This window comes from Euprymna scolopes, chromosome 40 (genome assembly GCF_053919585.1).
Source record: "Euprymna scolopes isolate OS-2025 chromosome 40, ASM5391958v1, whole genome shotgun sequence".
Lineage (NCBI taxonomy): Eukaryota > Metazoa > Mollusca > Cephalopoda > Sepiida > Sepiolidae > Euprymna > Euprymna scolopes.
Genome location: NC_136521.1, coordinates 34069764 through 34081770, shown reverse-complemented (window position 1 = coordinate 34081770; position 12007 = coordinate 34069764). Strand labels below are relative to the sequence as shown.

The 12007-nt window shown below is 33.8% G+C and overlaps 1 protein-coding gene across 2 annotated transcripts in view; it reads right to left on the bottom strand.

The window, feature by feature from the left end:
• The window catches only part of LOC145265480 (uncharacterized), a 676373-nt gene that overhangs the window by 146317 nt on the left and 518049 nt on the right, over window positions 1–12007 (bottom strand). For both annotated transcript variants that reach the window (XM_080121353.1, XM_080121354.1), the window contains one exon: window positions 3868–4116. In XM_080121353.1, coding sequence (XP_079977479.1) covers window positions 3868–4116 — 249 coding nt within the window. The remainder of the gene's footprint in view (window positions 1–3867; window positions 4117–12007) is intronic.

Genomic DNA, 12007 nt, shown 5'->3' with positions numbered 1-12007 from the left:
GAGAGAGAGAGAGAGAGAGAGAGAGAGAGAGAGAGAGAGAGAGAGAGAGAGAGAGAGAGGGAGAGAGAGAGAGAAAGAGAGAGAGAGAGAGAGAGAGAGATGGCTTAGGCCACGCACTATTTCATTAAATGGTGCGTACACCCGCATCTCTTCACAAAAATTACGTAAATGCAATAACTCTAGTAACTTCCAGAGTTATAGCGACTATTGTGTAGTTAGCAAGAAAACAGTCTCGTGGTATTGTGTTCTACGGCCGGGAAGTTATTGGAAAGAACCTCGTTTCATAGAAATTCCTTTTGGCTTTAGGTATACAGAGGAAGAAAAACAATTCTCTGTGATGGTAGCTGGACTGGTACTTGTCGTAAAAGTTTTGCAGGTGGAGCATATATTATAGCTCAGTAGAATATCTACCATCAAAATAACGATAGGGTAAATACAGACTGGTAAGTGAGGTATATATATATATATATATATATATATATATATATATATATATATATATTAGTGTTGGGGCGATTAATCGGAATCGGGAATCGGAAAAATAGGAAGATTTGCGAGTATCGGTATCGGAAAAATTGATGCCTATTTTCCGATGCCAAAACGATTCTTTGAATTGCCTTCTTAATTTGATTTAGTTTAAAGTAAAATCTTTCATTACTGGTAAAATTGATAAAATAATAAATATTTATCAAGTTTAAAATACCAGTATAGCTAAACCCGATGGATGTCTTTCTAAAAATGTATTTTGACGTTTAGGAAAATATCTGCATATTTACATGTGTTTTTACAAAAATCGGGGCAAGTAACAATCTTATAGTTAAATATTTAGAGATTCATGAAGAATCAGAATCGGTAATTGTATCGGAATCTTATAGTTAAATAATTAGAGATTCATAAAGAATCGGAATCGGTAATTGTATCGGAATCGGAAAAATGTTGGAATCATCCCATCACTAATATATATATATATATATATATATATATATATATATATATATATATATATATATATATATATATATATATATCGAGAAATAGATAGATAGACAGATAGATAAAAAGAGAGATGGGCGTGTCGAAATATATCATTATCTCGAAGAACAATCTTGGTCTACTAGGGACGGTTTATAGAGCTACTTGGATGTATCTAAAAGAAGATGCGTCCACCAAAATCTTCGCATTCGCTGATAAAAGTACGATTTAAAATCGAAACCCGACGGACAGACGAAACTTGCAACAGTGATGCGAGGACGCTTCTGAACAGATGAAAAGACGAAAAACAGACAAAGTACCAAATTAATAGAGAAACAACAAATGCATCAACTCGTCGAACAATGAAGAAACAAATTAAATTACTTTGTTTCGTTTTAGTCAGCGGAAGAAGACGATGGCGAAGGGATGAAGCGAATTCATCTGTCCAATAGGGAATAACAACGGCAAAAAATGGTTCTTTTAATTAGCAATTTTATTAATAAAACAAAACCATATATATATATATATATATATATATATATATATATATATATATATATATATATATATATATATATATATATAGAGAGAGAGAGAGAGAGAGAGAGAGAGGGGATAGATAGATAGATAGATAGATAGATGAACAATAAATTCCTGTCTATTCATTATTCAGTTTTTCCAAACCCCAAATGTCTATATAACTTTAAAGTCCGTTTCGTACATAAACAAATATATATATATATATATATATATATATATATATATATATATATATATATATATATATATATATATATATATAAAGCTGAACGTCTGTGTGTGTGTCTGGTCACGAATAGGCTCCTATATGGTCGACTATTATAGAAAACTGATCACATATAATGATAGAAGATATATCGAGACACAGGAATGGGTATGTTTGATCTGGCCTAATGATGATTCATTAAAATTGTGGGGTCTGCATACGCGCCTGGTCCACAAAGTATGGAAATAAAAAAATTAAAAAATTAAAAAAAAAAACGTTTACAAGTGTTTTTGATATAGATGAACATAATAATACTTTGATAAGTATGTTTTAACTTAAATAGGGATGGTATAATGAAATTGTGGGATCTGCGATTGCGCCTGACCTCCATAGAATGGAAATAGGCGCAAACTTTAATAAAGACTTTTCATATCTATCTGCGTAAGTATACTTTGATAAATATGTTTCAGTTTGAAGAAATATGGTATAATAAAATGACGGGGTGTTCGTTCGCGCCTTACCTTCATAGAATGGAAATATGTCCCAAAGTTTAACAAGGGGTTTTAATATAGATCCACAGAATATTGTAATAAGTGTTTCAGTGTGAACAGGTATGGTATAATAAATTATGGGATTTATCTATTTTATTTTTACTTTCATCATATTTTGCTTTGATTATGATACCCCCAAATTCGAAGCTATCTCTTTACAACCCTTCCTTTTCATAACCTATCATACTTTCATAAATCAGAGTCCATTTTCCGTAGGCTGTTTTTGAACCCAGTCAACGACGGGTACTTTTGCTAGTATATATATATATATATATATATATATATATATATATATATATATATATATATATATATATCACTGATTGTTTGTTTATGTATGAAACGGACCTTAAAGTTATATTGATATTTGGGGTTTTGAAAAACTGAATAATATTGGAACTTAGCACTCAGTTGTTTATCTATCTATCTATCTATCTGTCTATATATATATATATATATATATATATATATATATATATATTTATATATATATATATATAAGTACGTGTGTATATGCCTGATTAGAGACCCTATGTGCTTATTTGTCTTTATTCACCCCCCTTTGCGCCGACCTTTTCCTTTCTTTCTTTCTTTCTTGCTAATCTAAAATGATTTTAAATGTTTTCACCCCTCCCATTCCTTATAGCAATGTAATCACGCTGACCCCTTCGTCCTTCTTCGTCTCTGTTCTTTCTTTTTCCTTTTCCTTTTTCTTTCTCGTTTTCCTTTGCTTTTCCTTTTCATTCCCCCTCTTTATCCTGTTAAGTCTTGACATTCTATTTACCCCTATCACCTCTGTTTTGAGTCTAAAATTTCACTTAATCTACCACCCCTCCCGTTTAAATTTAACAGTTAACATTTTATTCCCACAAACACATATATATACACACACATATACACGCACACACACGCACACATATATATATATATACACATACATGCACACATATACATATATATACTTACACATTGCTGTACCTGCACATATGTGTAGGTATACATACATATACCTACACATACATATATATACATACATACATACATATATATATGTATGTATGTGTACATACATACATATATATATGTACATATATATATGTGTATGTATGTATGTGTAGATATACATACATATATATATGGTTCAGGGTGCCTGACGAAGTCTCATTGATTGAAACAGATGGCAGTTTGTAGCGACCATATGTTTACCCTCGAAAAATGATAAAAAAATATTTTGCTCTTGTTATTGAGTACTATCTAACAACCTCGTTGTATTCATTAGTCCCTACTTTTGAACATCTCAAGCTTGAATTTACACACACACACACACACACACACACACACACACACACACACACACACACACACACACACACACACACACATATATATATATATATATATATATATATATATATATATATATATGGGCTAATAATTTACTTGAGACGTTTATCGATCAATATATGCTAATCATAATGGATTAAAAATACTTTAGACTTTTTACCTATGCATATATCTATATCAATATCTATATTATTCGAGGGTAGAAATTTGGGACTACTCAAATACATCAGTACTAAAAGCTCAAACAATCCTTACCCTTATCGACATTCTTGTCGAGCTCGAGGGTTTCAAGGTCGTCTCCCGAGCCGGAATGGATGACATCATCGTTCTCGTCAGAGTCCACCTCGATGGTGGTCTTGGGGCGTTGCAGGGGCATCGAATCATGAGTGTCGCCGATCTCCGACTCCTTGGACGATCCGTATCCGTCCACCTCGTGCAGCACGTGACTTGGCGACGCATCGAGATCAATAAAATCTTCACTGGCGCTGGAGCTGCCTTTATCGTCTGCACAAAGAGCGAGAAAAGAAAAGAAAAATGGACGAGATTAGAAAAGAAGATGAATAGCCGCCATTGTCTGCGTATATACAAAAACGTTAGAACAAAAGGAAGGAATATAAATGGAAATAAGAATAAACACTACCGGAATGACAATTATCTACAGGGTCATCGAGGGAAAGTTAAAACAACAACGACGACGACGACGACGACGACGACGACGACGACGACGACGACGACGACGACGAAGGCTTATTGTAAGATATTTAATTTCGACAGAAGAAACAGGGCAAAGGAGGAGAAGGAGGATAAAGAAGAAAAAAGATGGTGATGAAGCCTGGGTCTCCTTGGAATTGTGGGTCGGTGCCGAATTCTGCTGCCACACCCAGTGTCTGCCAGCGGGCACCTGATTGCACCACGGAATGACCACATTCTTCAGCACATCCACGTACACTTTGGTGTTTACTTTCAAGCCGACTTCGAAGATGTGAGGTGGCATGATGTGGCCCTCACGTGAAACCACACCAAAAACTATAACCGTGGCCGGAAACTTCGTTGAGTTGTGCAATCAAGCGTTGAACAGGCCGGATTTGAATTTCAAGGGTGCTGACAATGGTCTGGCTGTCATAACTTTGATTGGTAGAGAGCATCAGTTGTACAGCGGCGCATCTCCGATCTCGCTCGGTGAACATCGTGTCACTTTCAGACATTATAAAAAAGCTCCTATCGCTCGTGGGGTTTGTACACAACAGGCAAAAAAAAAAAAAAAAAAAAAGAAAAAGAAGAAGAAAAAAAAGAAAAACTGGTTTTAATCAAACGGAATTAGAATCATGTCGTCTTTTCTAGGGCGACAATTTTATCGTTCTCCCTGTACAGTTAAGTAATTGCAAACTATAATTTTACTAGCAATTCAGCCTGGCCTTGCTAATTATCTGCATATATATATGTATATATATATATATATATATATATACACATATATACATATATATATATATATATATATATACATATATATATATAGGAAGTTTTACTCATGTTCATTAATCTAAATCTAAAATTTCAAGTATTTAGACCCAAGATTAGCTGCGTAATTTGATAGAGACCACAGAGGTCAAATTTTTAAAAAAAACTTTGACCCACATTTCGACCCCTTTCCAGTTATTGTTTTAGGCTCAAATAAAATTAAAACGTTTGATCTATGTCCAAATAACCTACATTTTAAATTTCAAGTGTTTAGACCCAAAATTGGCGGATGAGTTAGGTAGAGTTTTCAAAGGTCAACTCGTTGAACTTTGACACTCTGCCAGCCAAATTTCTGGCCGAAAACCGATTAAAACGATTTTCGTAAATCTCAATACCCCTTATGTCAAATCTCGAGTCTGTAGACTGAAAATTGACAGAGTATTTTGGTAGGAAAATACACACACACACACACACACACACACACACACACACACACACACACACACACACACACACACACACACAGAGACAATTTCACTTTTATAGATACTATCATTTCAGCCCGGCTTTGCCCGGGTGTTTGAAGGTGTATGTTGAGCAAAAAAAAAAAAAAAAGGAGTTGTAGGAAAGCAGGCTCGAACCCGTATCGCGAAGGAGGAAAAGAATGCAAACAAAACGTGACGTCTTTGCTGTTACGACCGCCGCCGAACAGGAAATAACGTAGGTTTAAATTAAAGCTAGACAATCGAAAAGAGGGGGATGACTTTCGCCAATATCAGCGAAAAAAGCGACCCCTCCCTGTAGAAAAGTGCCCGGTTGAAGATGAATAAATTAATTTTTTTAGCCAATTGTCGTCTGAAAGGTCAAGATTAAAAACGATACAGATTTTGTGAAAATCCCTCGCCTCTGTCGAAAGTTTTAGGCAGCCATGCAAACATGCATACATACATTTATATATTTGTAGCTCAAATTTTCGACCAAAATCGATTAAAAAGCTTGCCCTATCTCTGAATACTCTTTATGTAAAATTTTGAATGTTAAGACCAGAAATTGTCTGAGTAATTTGGTAAAGACTGCAGCGGTCAATTTTTTTTTTAAGCCCTATATCTTAAAATTTATGGTTTTGGGCTCATTTATGGTTTTGACCCCTTAATCTTAAAATTTATGGTTTTGGGCTCATATTCAAGTTATTAAGTTAGATCCATGTCCAAGGAACCGATATCTAAAATTGTAAGTGTTTAGACCCAAAATTGGCGGAGGAGTTTGGTAGAGTTCTCAATGGTCAAATCGTTGAATTTAACAGCCAAATTTCTGGCCGAAAACCGATTACAAAGATTTATTTCCAAATCTCAGTACCCGGTATATCAAATTTCGAGTCGGTAGATTGAAAATTGACAGAGATATTGTGTAGGGAAATGAACACAGACAGACATACATACAAACAGATAGCCACTTTCACTTTTATAGATATATAGATATACGTTTGTTTGCACATTAAAAACTTAAACACAAAAATAGTTTTTCAATAAAAAATATGAATTATTTCCCTTGACAAGTATGATTTTATTTCGTCATGATTAAAAATGTTTCCATTTTACCAATTGTCGCAATGCGACTTCGAATTTAATTTAACAAAAGTGCTAGTTACAATTACCTGTAATTAAAGAGTTGTGTTTGAAGGCTATGGCAGCGCAGTCTTCGAGAAAAAAACATGAGTATGTACGAGACTAAAAAGAATAAATGACAATATTGAAAGGTTTCGATGATTTTCAATTATAATTTATTTGTATTATTTGGATACATCGGACTACTGTTTTAATATTGAGTGTAATTTTCAGAACGTTTTGATCGATGTAACCTTCGACCTTCTATAGGTGTAACTTGCCGAACTCGAGAATGGTTATGTTGAACTCAGGAAGTTCGACGGAATGTGAAAGACTCGTGACGCAGTGGTTAGAGTACTTGGAAAAATGAAAAGTGATATTCTCCTGAAGGTTGAAGGTTCAATTCTCAGTGGGAGCCGCCGAAAAATACAATTGCGAATTACTTAAGACTTCTATCCAGTCATGGTTGACGAAACGACAGCATGTTATTCCTGTGAAGTAAATAAATGGTAACATTTGAAATTTCGTCCGAATTCCCGAATTCAACAGAAATATTCCTAAGTTCAACACGATGCAACTGAAAAAGGTCGCAGGTCACATCGACTGAAACATTGTATAAATGACACTCAAGCTGAGAACAGTAGTCTGATGAATCCAAATAATACGAATAACTAATCCTCATCTAAAAAAATCAGAAACTTATAAATTCTTTATTTAACAATATAATGTGTCGAGCCAGGATTGCATCGTGGCGTTAAATTTTCTAAATTTTCCATGTATACCTAATCTCCAGGAAATAAAAAAGAAACAAAATGTTCAATCATTCGGCGAAAGTGTGTTTACGCCGGAAGCCGGAAACAGCAGCATCGCATACAACAGGCTCGCATGGTTGTTAAATTATGTTTGAAATATAGATCGGCTTTTTTTTTTACAAGGTGGTCACCACTTATCAAGGCCCGGAATCCACTCAGGGATAAGAGTTATTGTAAGTACAGTACGTTAGTGTGGATATTTAAAGTGTCTACTTAAGGGGGCGGTTCATCAGGAATTTGTTTACGATGGACTTGAAGACATCCAAGTTGTAGTCAGTCAATCAATCATGAGAGCCTGTCTGACTACGGTGCTGCTGTTTCTGGCCCCCGACATCAACACACTTCCATTGAATGATTGCACATAGATTTTATTTTTAGTTTTTTCTGAAGATATACCTCGAAAATTTAGAGAAATTATACTCTCCCATTATTTTAATGTTAGAAGATGAGGCTGCTTGCTGTTTCGGTTGCTTGGAGACTGGATAAAAAAGTATCAATCAAGAATCCGTCCTTGACAATCAGCACGACAGGTGAGGGGCACGGAACTGGCCCAGTACCTGTCGGACTGTATCCAGTTTTTCCCAGCGGTCACCTGATTGGGCAAGAGGATTACCACACCCTTAAGCACATCCAGGTACATTTTAATGTTGACTTTAAATCCGACTTCGAAGATGTGAGGTGAAGTGATGTGGCCCTCACTTGAAACCACACCAAAGACCATCACCCTGAGAAGTCCCTGTTATTTGTGGCAATCCAGCGATGCATTTTGAGGGTGCTGACAATGGTCCTGTTGTCATAACTTGGATCGGTAGAGAGCATCAGTTGTACAACGGCGCATTTCTGATCTCGCTCGTTTAACATTGTCGAATTTCAGACATGGTAGAAGGCTCCTATCGCTCTTGGGATTTGTACCTAACTGTAGTAGATGGTAGCTTCTCCCCCCAGTTTTCATCAAACGGAAATGGAATCATGTCGTCTTATCTCAACAATTTTATTGTTCCACCCTATATATATATATATATATATATATATATATATATATATATATATATATATATATATATATATATACACTAGCTTTTCAGCCCGGCGTTGCCCGGGTGTTTGGATGTGTATGTTGAACCCAAAAAAAGTGGTAGTAGGAAGTTAGGCTCGAACCCGTACCGCAAAGGAGGAAAAGAACGGGAAAACAAACCTGACGTCTTTGTGGTTACGACCACCACCAAAACTGGAGTGACTTACGTTTACATTAAGGCTACAAAATCGAAAGGAGAGGATATTTTTCAAAAATATCGACGAAAAAAGCGACCCCCCCTGTAGTTGAAGGTGAAGATGTTAATGTTTTTAACCAATTTTTCGATATTTGTCGTGTGAAAAGTCAAACTTCAAAACGATACTGATCTTGGTAAAATCCGTCGCCTCTGTCGAAAGTTTAAGGCAGACATGCAAACATACATACATACATACATACATTTATATATTGGTAACTAAAATTTTTCGACCCAAACCGATGAAAAAGCTTGCCCTATCTCTGAATACCCTTTATGTGAAATTTCAAATGTTTAGACCAGAAATTATCTGAGTAATAAGGTAGAGACCGCAGAGGTCAATATTTTTAAATTTTGACCCCTATTATGAACCCTTAAAATTTATTGTTTTGGGCCCAAATCAAGTTATTAAGTTAGATCCATGTCCAAGGAACCTATATCTAAAATTTCAAGTGTTTAGACCCAAATTGTAGGAGGAGTTTGGTCAAAGGTCAAATCGTTGAACTTTGACCCCTTAACAGACAAATTTCTGGTCGAAAACCGATCACATCGATTTTCCCAAATCTCAGTACTCTGTATATCAAATTTTGAGTCTGTAGACTTAAAAGTTATTGCGTAGGGAAATGTACACAGACAGACAGACAGACAGACACACACACAGACACACAGACACGTTCACTTTTATAGATATACTAGTATGAGTGCCCGGAGTTGCTCGGGTGTTTGGAGGTGTATGCTGAGAAAAAAAAAGTCAATTTTTATAATTTGACCCATATTATGACCCTTAAAATTTATTGTTTTTGGCTCAAATCAAGTTATTATTTAGATCCATGTCCAAGGAACCTATATCTAAAAATTCAAGTGTTTAAACTCAAAATTGTCGGAGGAGGTTGGTAGAGTTCTCAAAGGTCAAATCGTTGAACTTTGACCCCTTAACAACAAAATTTCTGGCCAAAAACGAATCATGTCGATTTTCCCAAATCTCAGTACCCTCTATGTCAAATTTCGAGTCTCTAGACTTGAATTTGACAAAGTTATTGCGTAGGGAAATGTACACACACAGACACATAGACACACAGACAGACACGTTCAGCGGTCAACTAGCAGATACCCATCATTTCAACTCCGTTGTTAAATACTGTCACTACTGCTGATTATGACAGCCCGCCGGCATAGTTCATAAGTACTTAATTTCCTCCCATTTTACAATGTTAATTGCTCGTGGCCTGGACCAAAGGCGCTAGCCTGAAATGTCATGGTTGGGTTTGTTGACGTGTTTCGAATCTCTTGACCAACACAAATTTTAACTTTGTACAATTAAGATCGCATAAGCATGGAACACTAGTGCGTGTAAGTATAAAAATCTTAATCTTAAAAAACAATTATACATATATATATATATATATATATATATATATATATATATATATATATATATATATATATATAATTGGCTGATAGAAAGGGGCGCGGTGGATACTAGAAAGCTGATTGGCTAACTAAAATCCTCAACATATATAAAAACGAGAAACAACCACAGAATTCGCGCATAAGCCTGACGAATCCTATAGTGGATGAAACGCCGAATATTCAGTGTAGCTTAATCGGCATATATATTTTATAAATTACTAACTAACTCTACCTACGTATTGAGCACTTTTGAAGTAAATACTTAAAGTTTACGCATAAATCTATACTTTCGTATATTAATTTTATGTGAGTAAATGAAGTAGTTATATATATATATATATATATATATATATATATATATATATATATATATATATATATATATATATAAACTTTGTATTATTAACTAAGATTTTCCAGAAATTAAGATGTGCGTAGATGTTGATAAAGTACGCTAGAATTTGTATGATAAGGTGTCGGAAAATGTAATTACATTTCCAATTACATTTTGATATTGATGTGCCATTTTCTTATTAGTGAAATGTTTTCATTACGCAACAAGATAAGCGAATTCAATGTTACAAGAGGTTCACGCATGCGCGGAACGCATAATTAGATAAATCCCCGGATATGAATGGTGACAGATAAGAATTTTGTCGTGACTCTAACAAAATGAACAAAATGAATTACAAGTGTAGCTAAAAAGAAAATGGAGAAAGGGAAAGGGTATAAATGAATGAATGAATGAATGAATGAAAATGTAATATAAATGGAAATTGAGCTAGATGAACAATGCGAAGAGTGAGAGAGAGAAAGAGAGAGAGAGAGAGAGAGAGAGAGAGAGAGAGAGAGAGAGAGAGAGAGGGAAGGCGAACTGGAAAATAAAAGAAAAGAGAGAAAAAGTAAAAAATATGTAAATAAAAACGAAAGCAAAAAAAAGAAGGAATGAAAACTAAAAGTATATGAAAATTAACAATAAAACATAAAAATATGATTAGCAAATAATAAAGAAGAATAAAAAAGAGAATGAAAATTTAAAAAGTAGTAAAGAAAAAGAATTTACAAACCAAATGATAAATGAATAAAAGTACTTAATGAAAGGCGAAATTAAAGACGGAGAATGAATTAATGAAAAATGAAAGACAATCTTCAAGAAAGAAATTCGGAAAATCACAAAAGAACGAAAATGTAATAAAAAATAAAAGTGAATTCAGAAATAACGAAGAAAGTTATATATATATATATATATATATATATATATAATAAAATAAATAAAATAAAAATTAAAAATTAAGAATAATAACACATAGAAAAATAAATAAAGATGAAAATAAAATATATTAATTCTAAACGAACAGAAATTAATGAAAATTGAAAAGATTTAAAAGAAAATGACGAAAAAAAAATAAATGACAACCAGAAAAGAAATAAAGAGATGTTTTAATAAAAGCAAAAATTAATAAAAAAAAAAGGGGGAAAAATTACACGAGAATAATTATAAACAAGAAAGAAATAGAAAAATGAATGGGAGGTGTAAGAAAATCTATGAATAAAAAAAGAAATTGAATTATAAACAAAATAAAAATAAATGAAGAATGAAAAATAATTTCAAACGAAATTCCGGAGAAAAAGAAAAAATGAAAAAAAAAAATAATGAAAGAAAATAAATAAGGAACTAGATTGGGAAAAAAGCAAGAACGAATGAAAAAGGAAAGAAAATGCAAAAAATGCTAAGGAGAAACAGTAAAAAAAAATGAGAGAAAATTATGCATTATAATAAAATCTGAATTTTTAATAGCTTACGTAAAAACTTGAAAAATGTCGAACAAGTTTCATGACT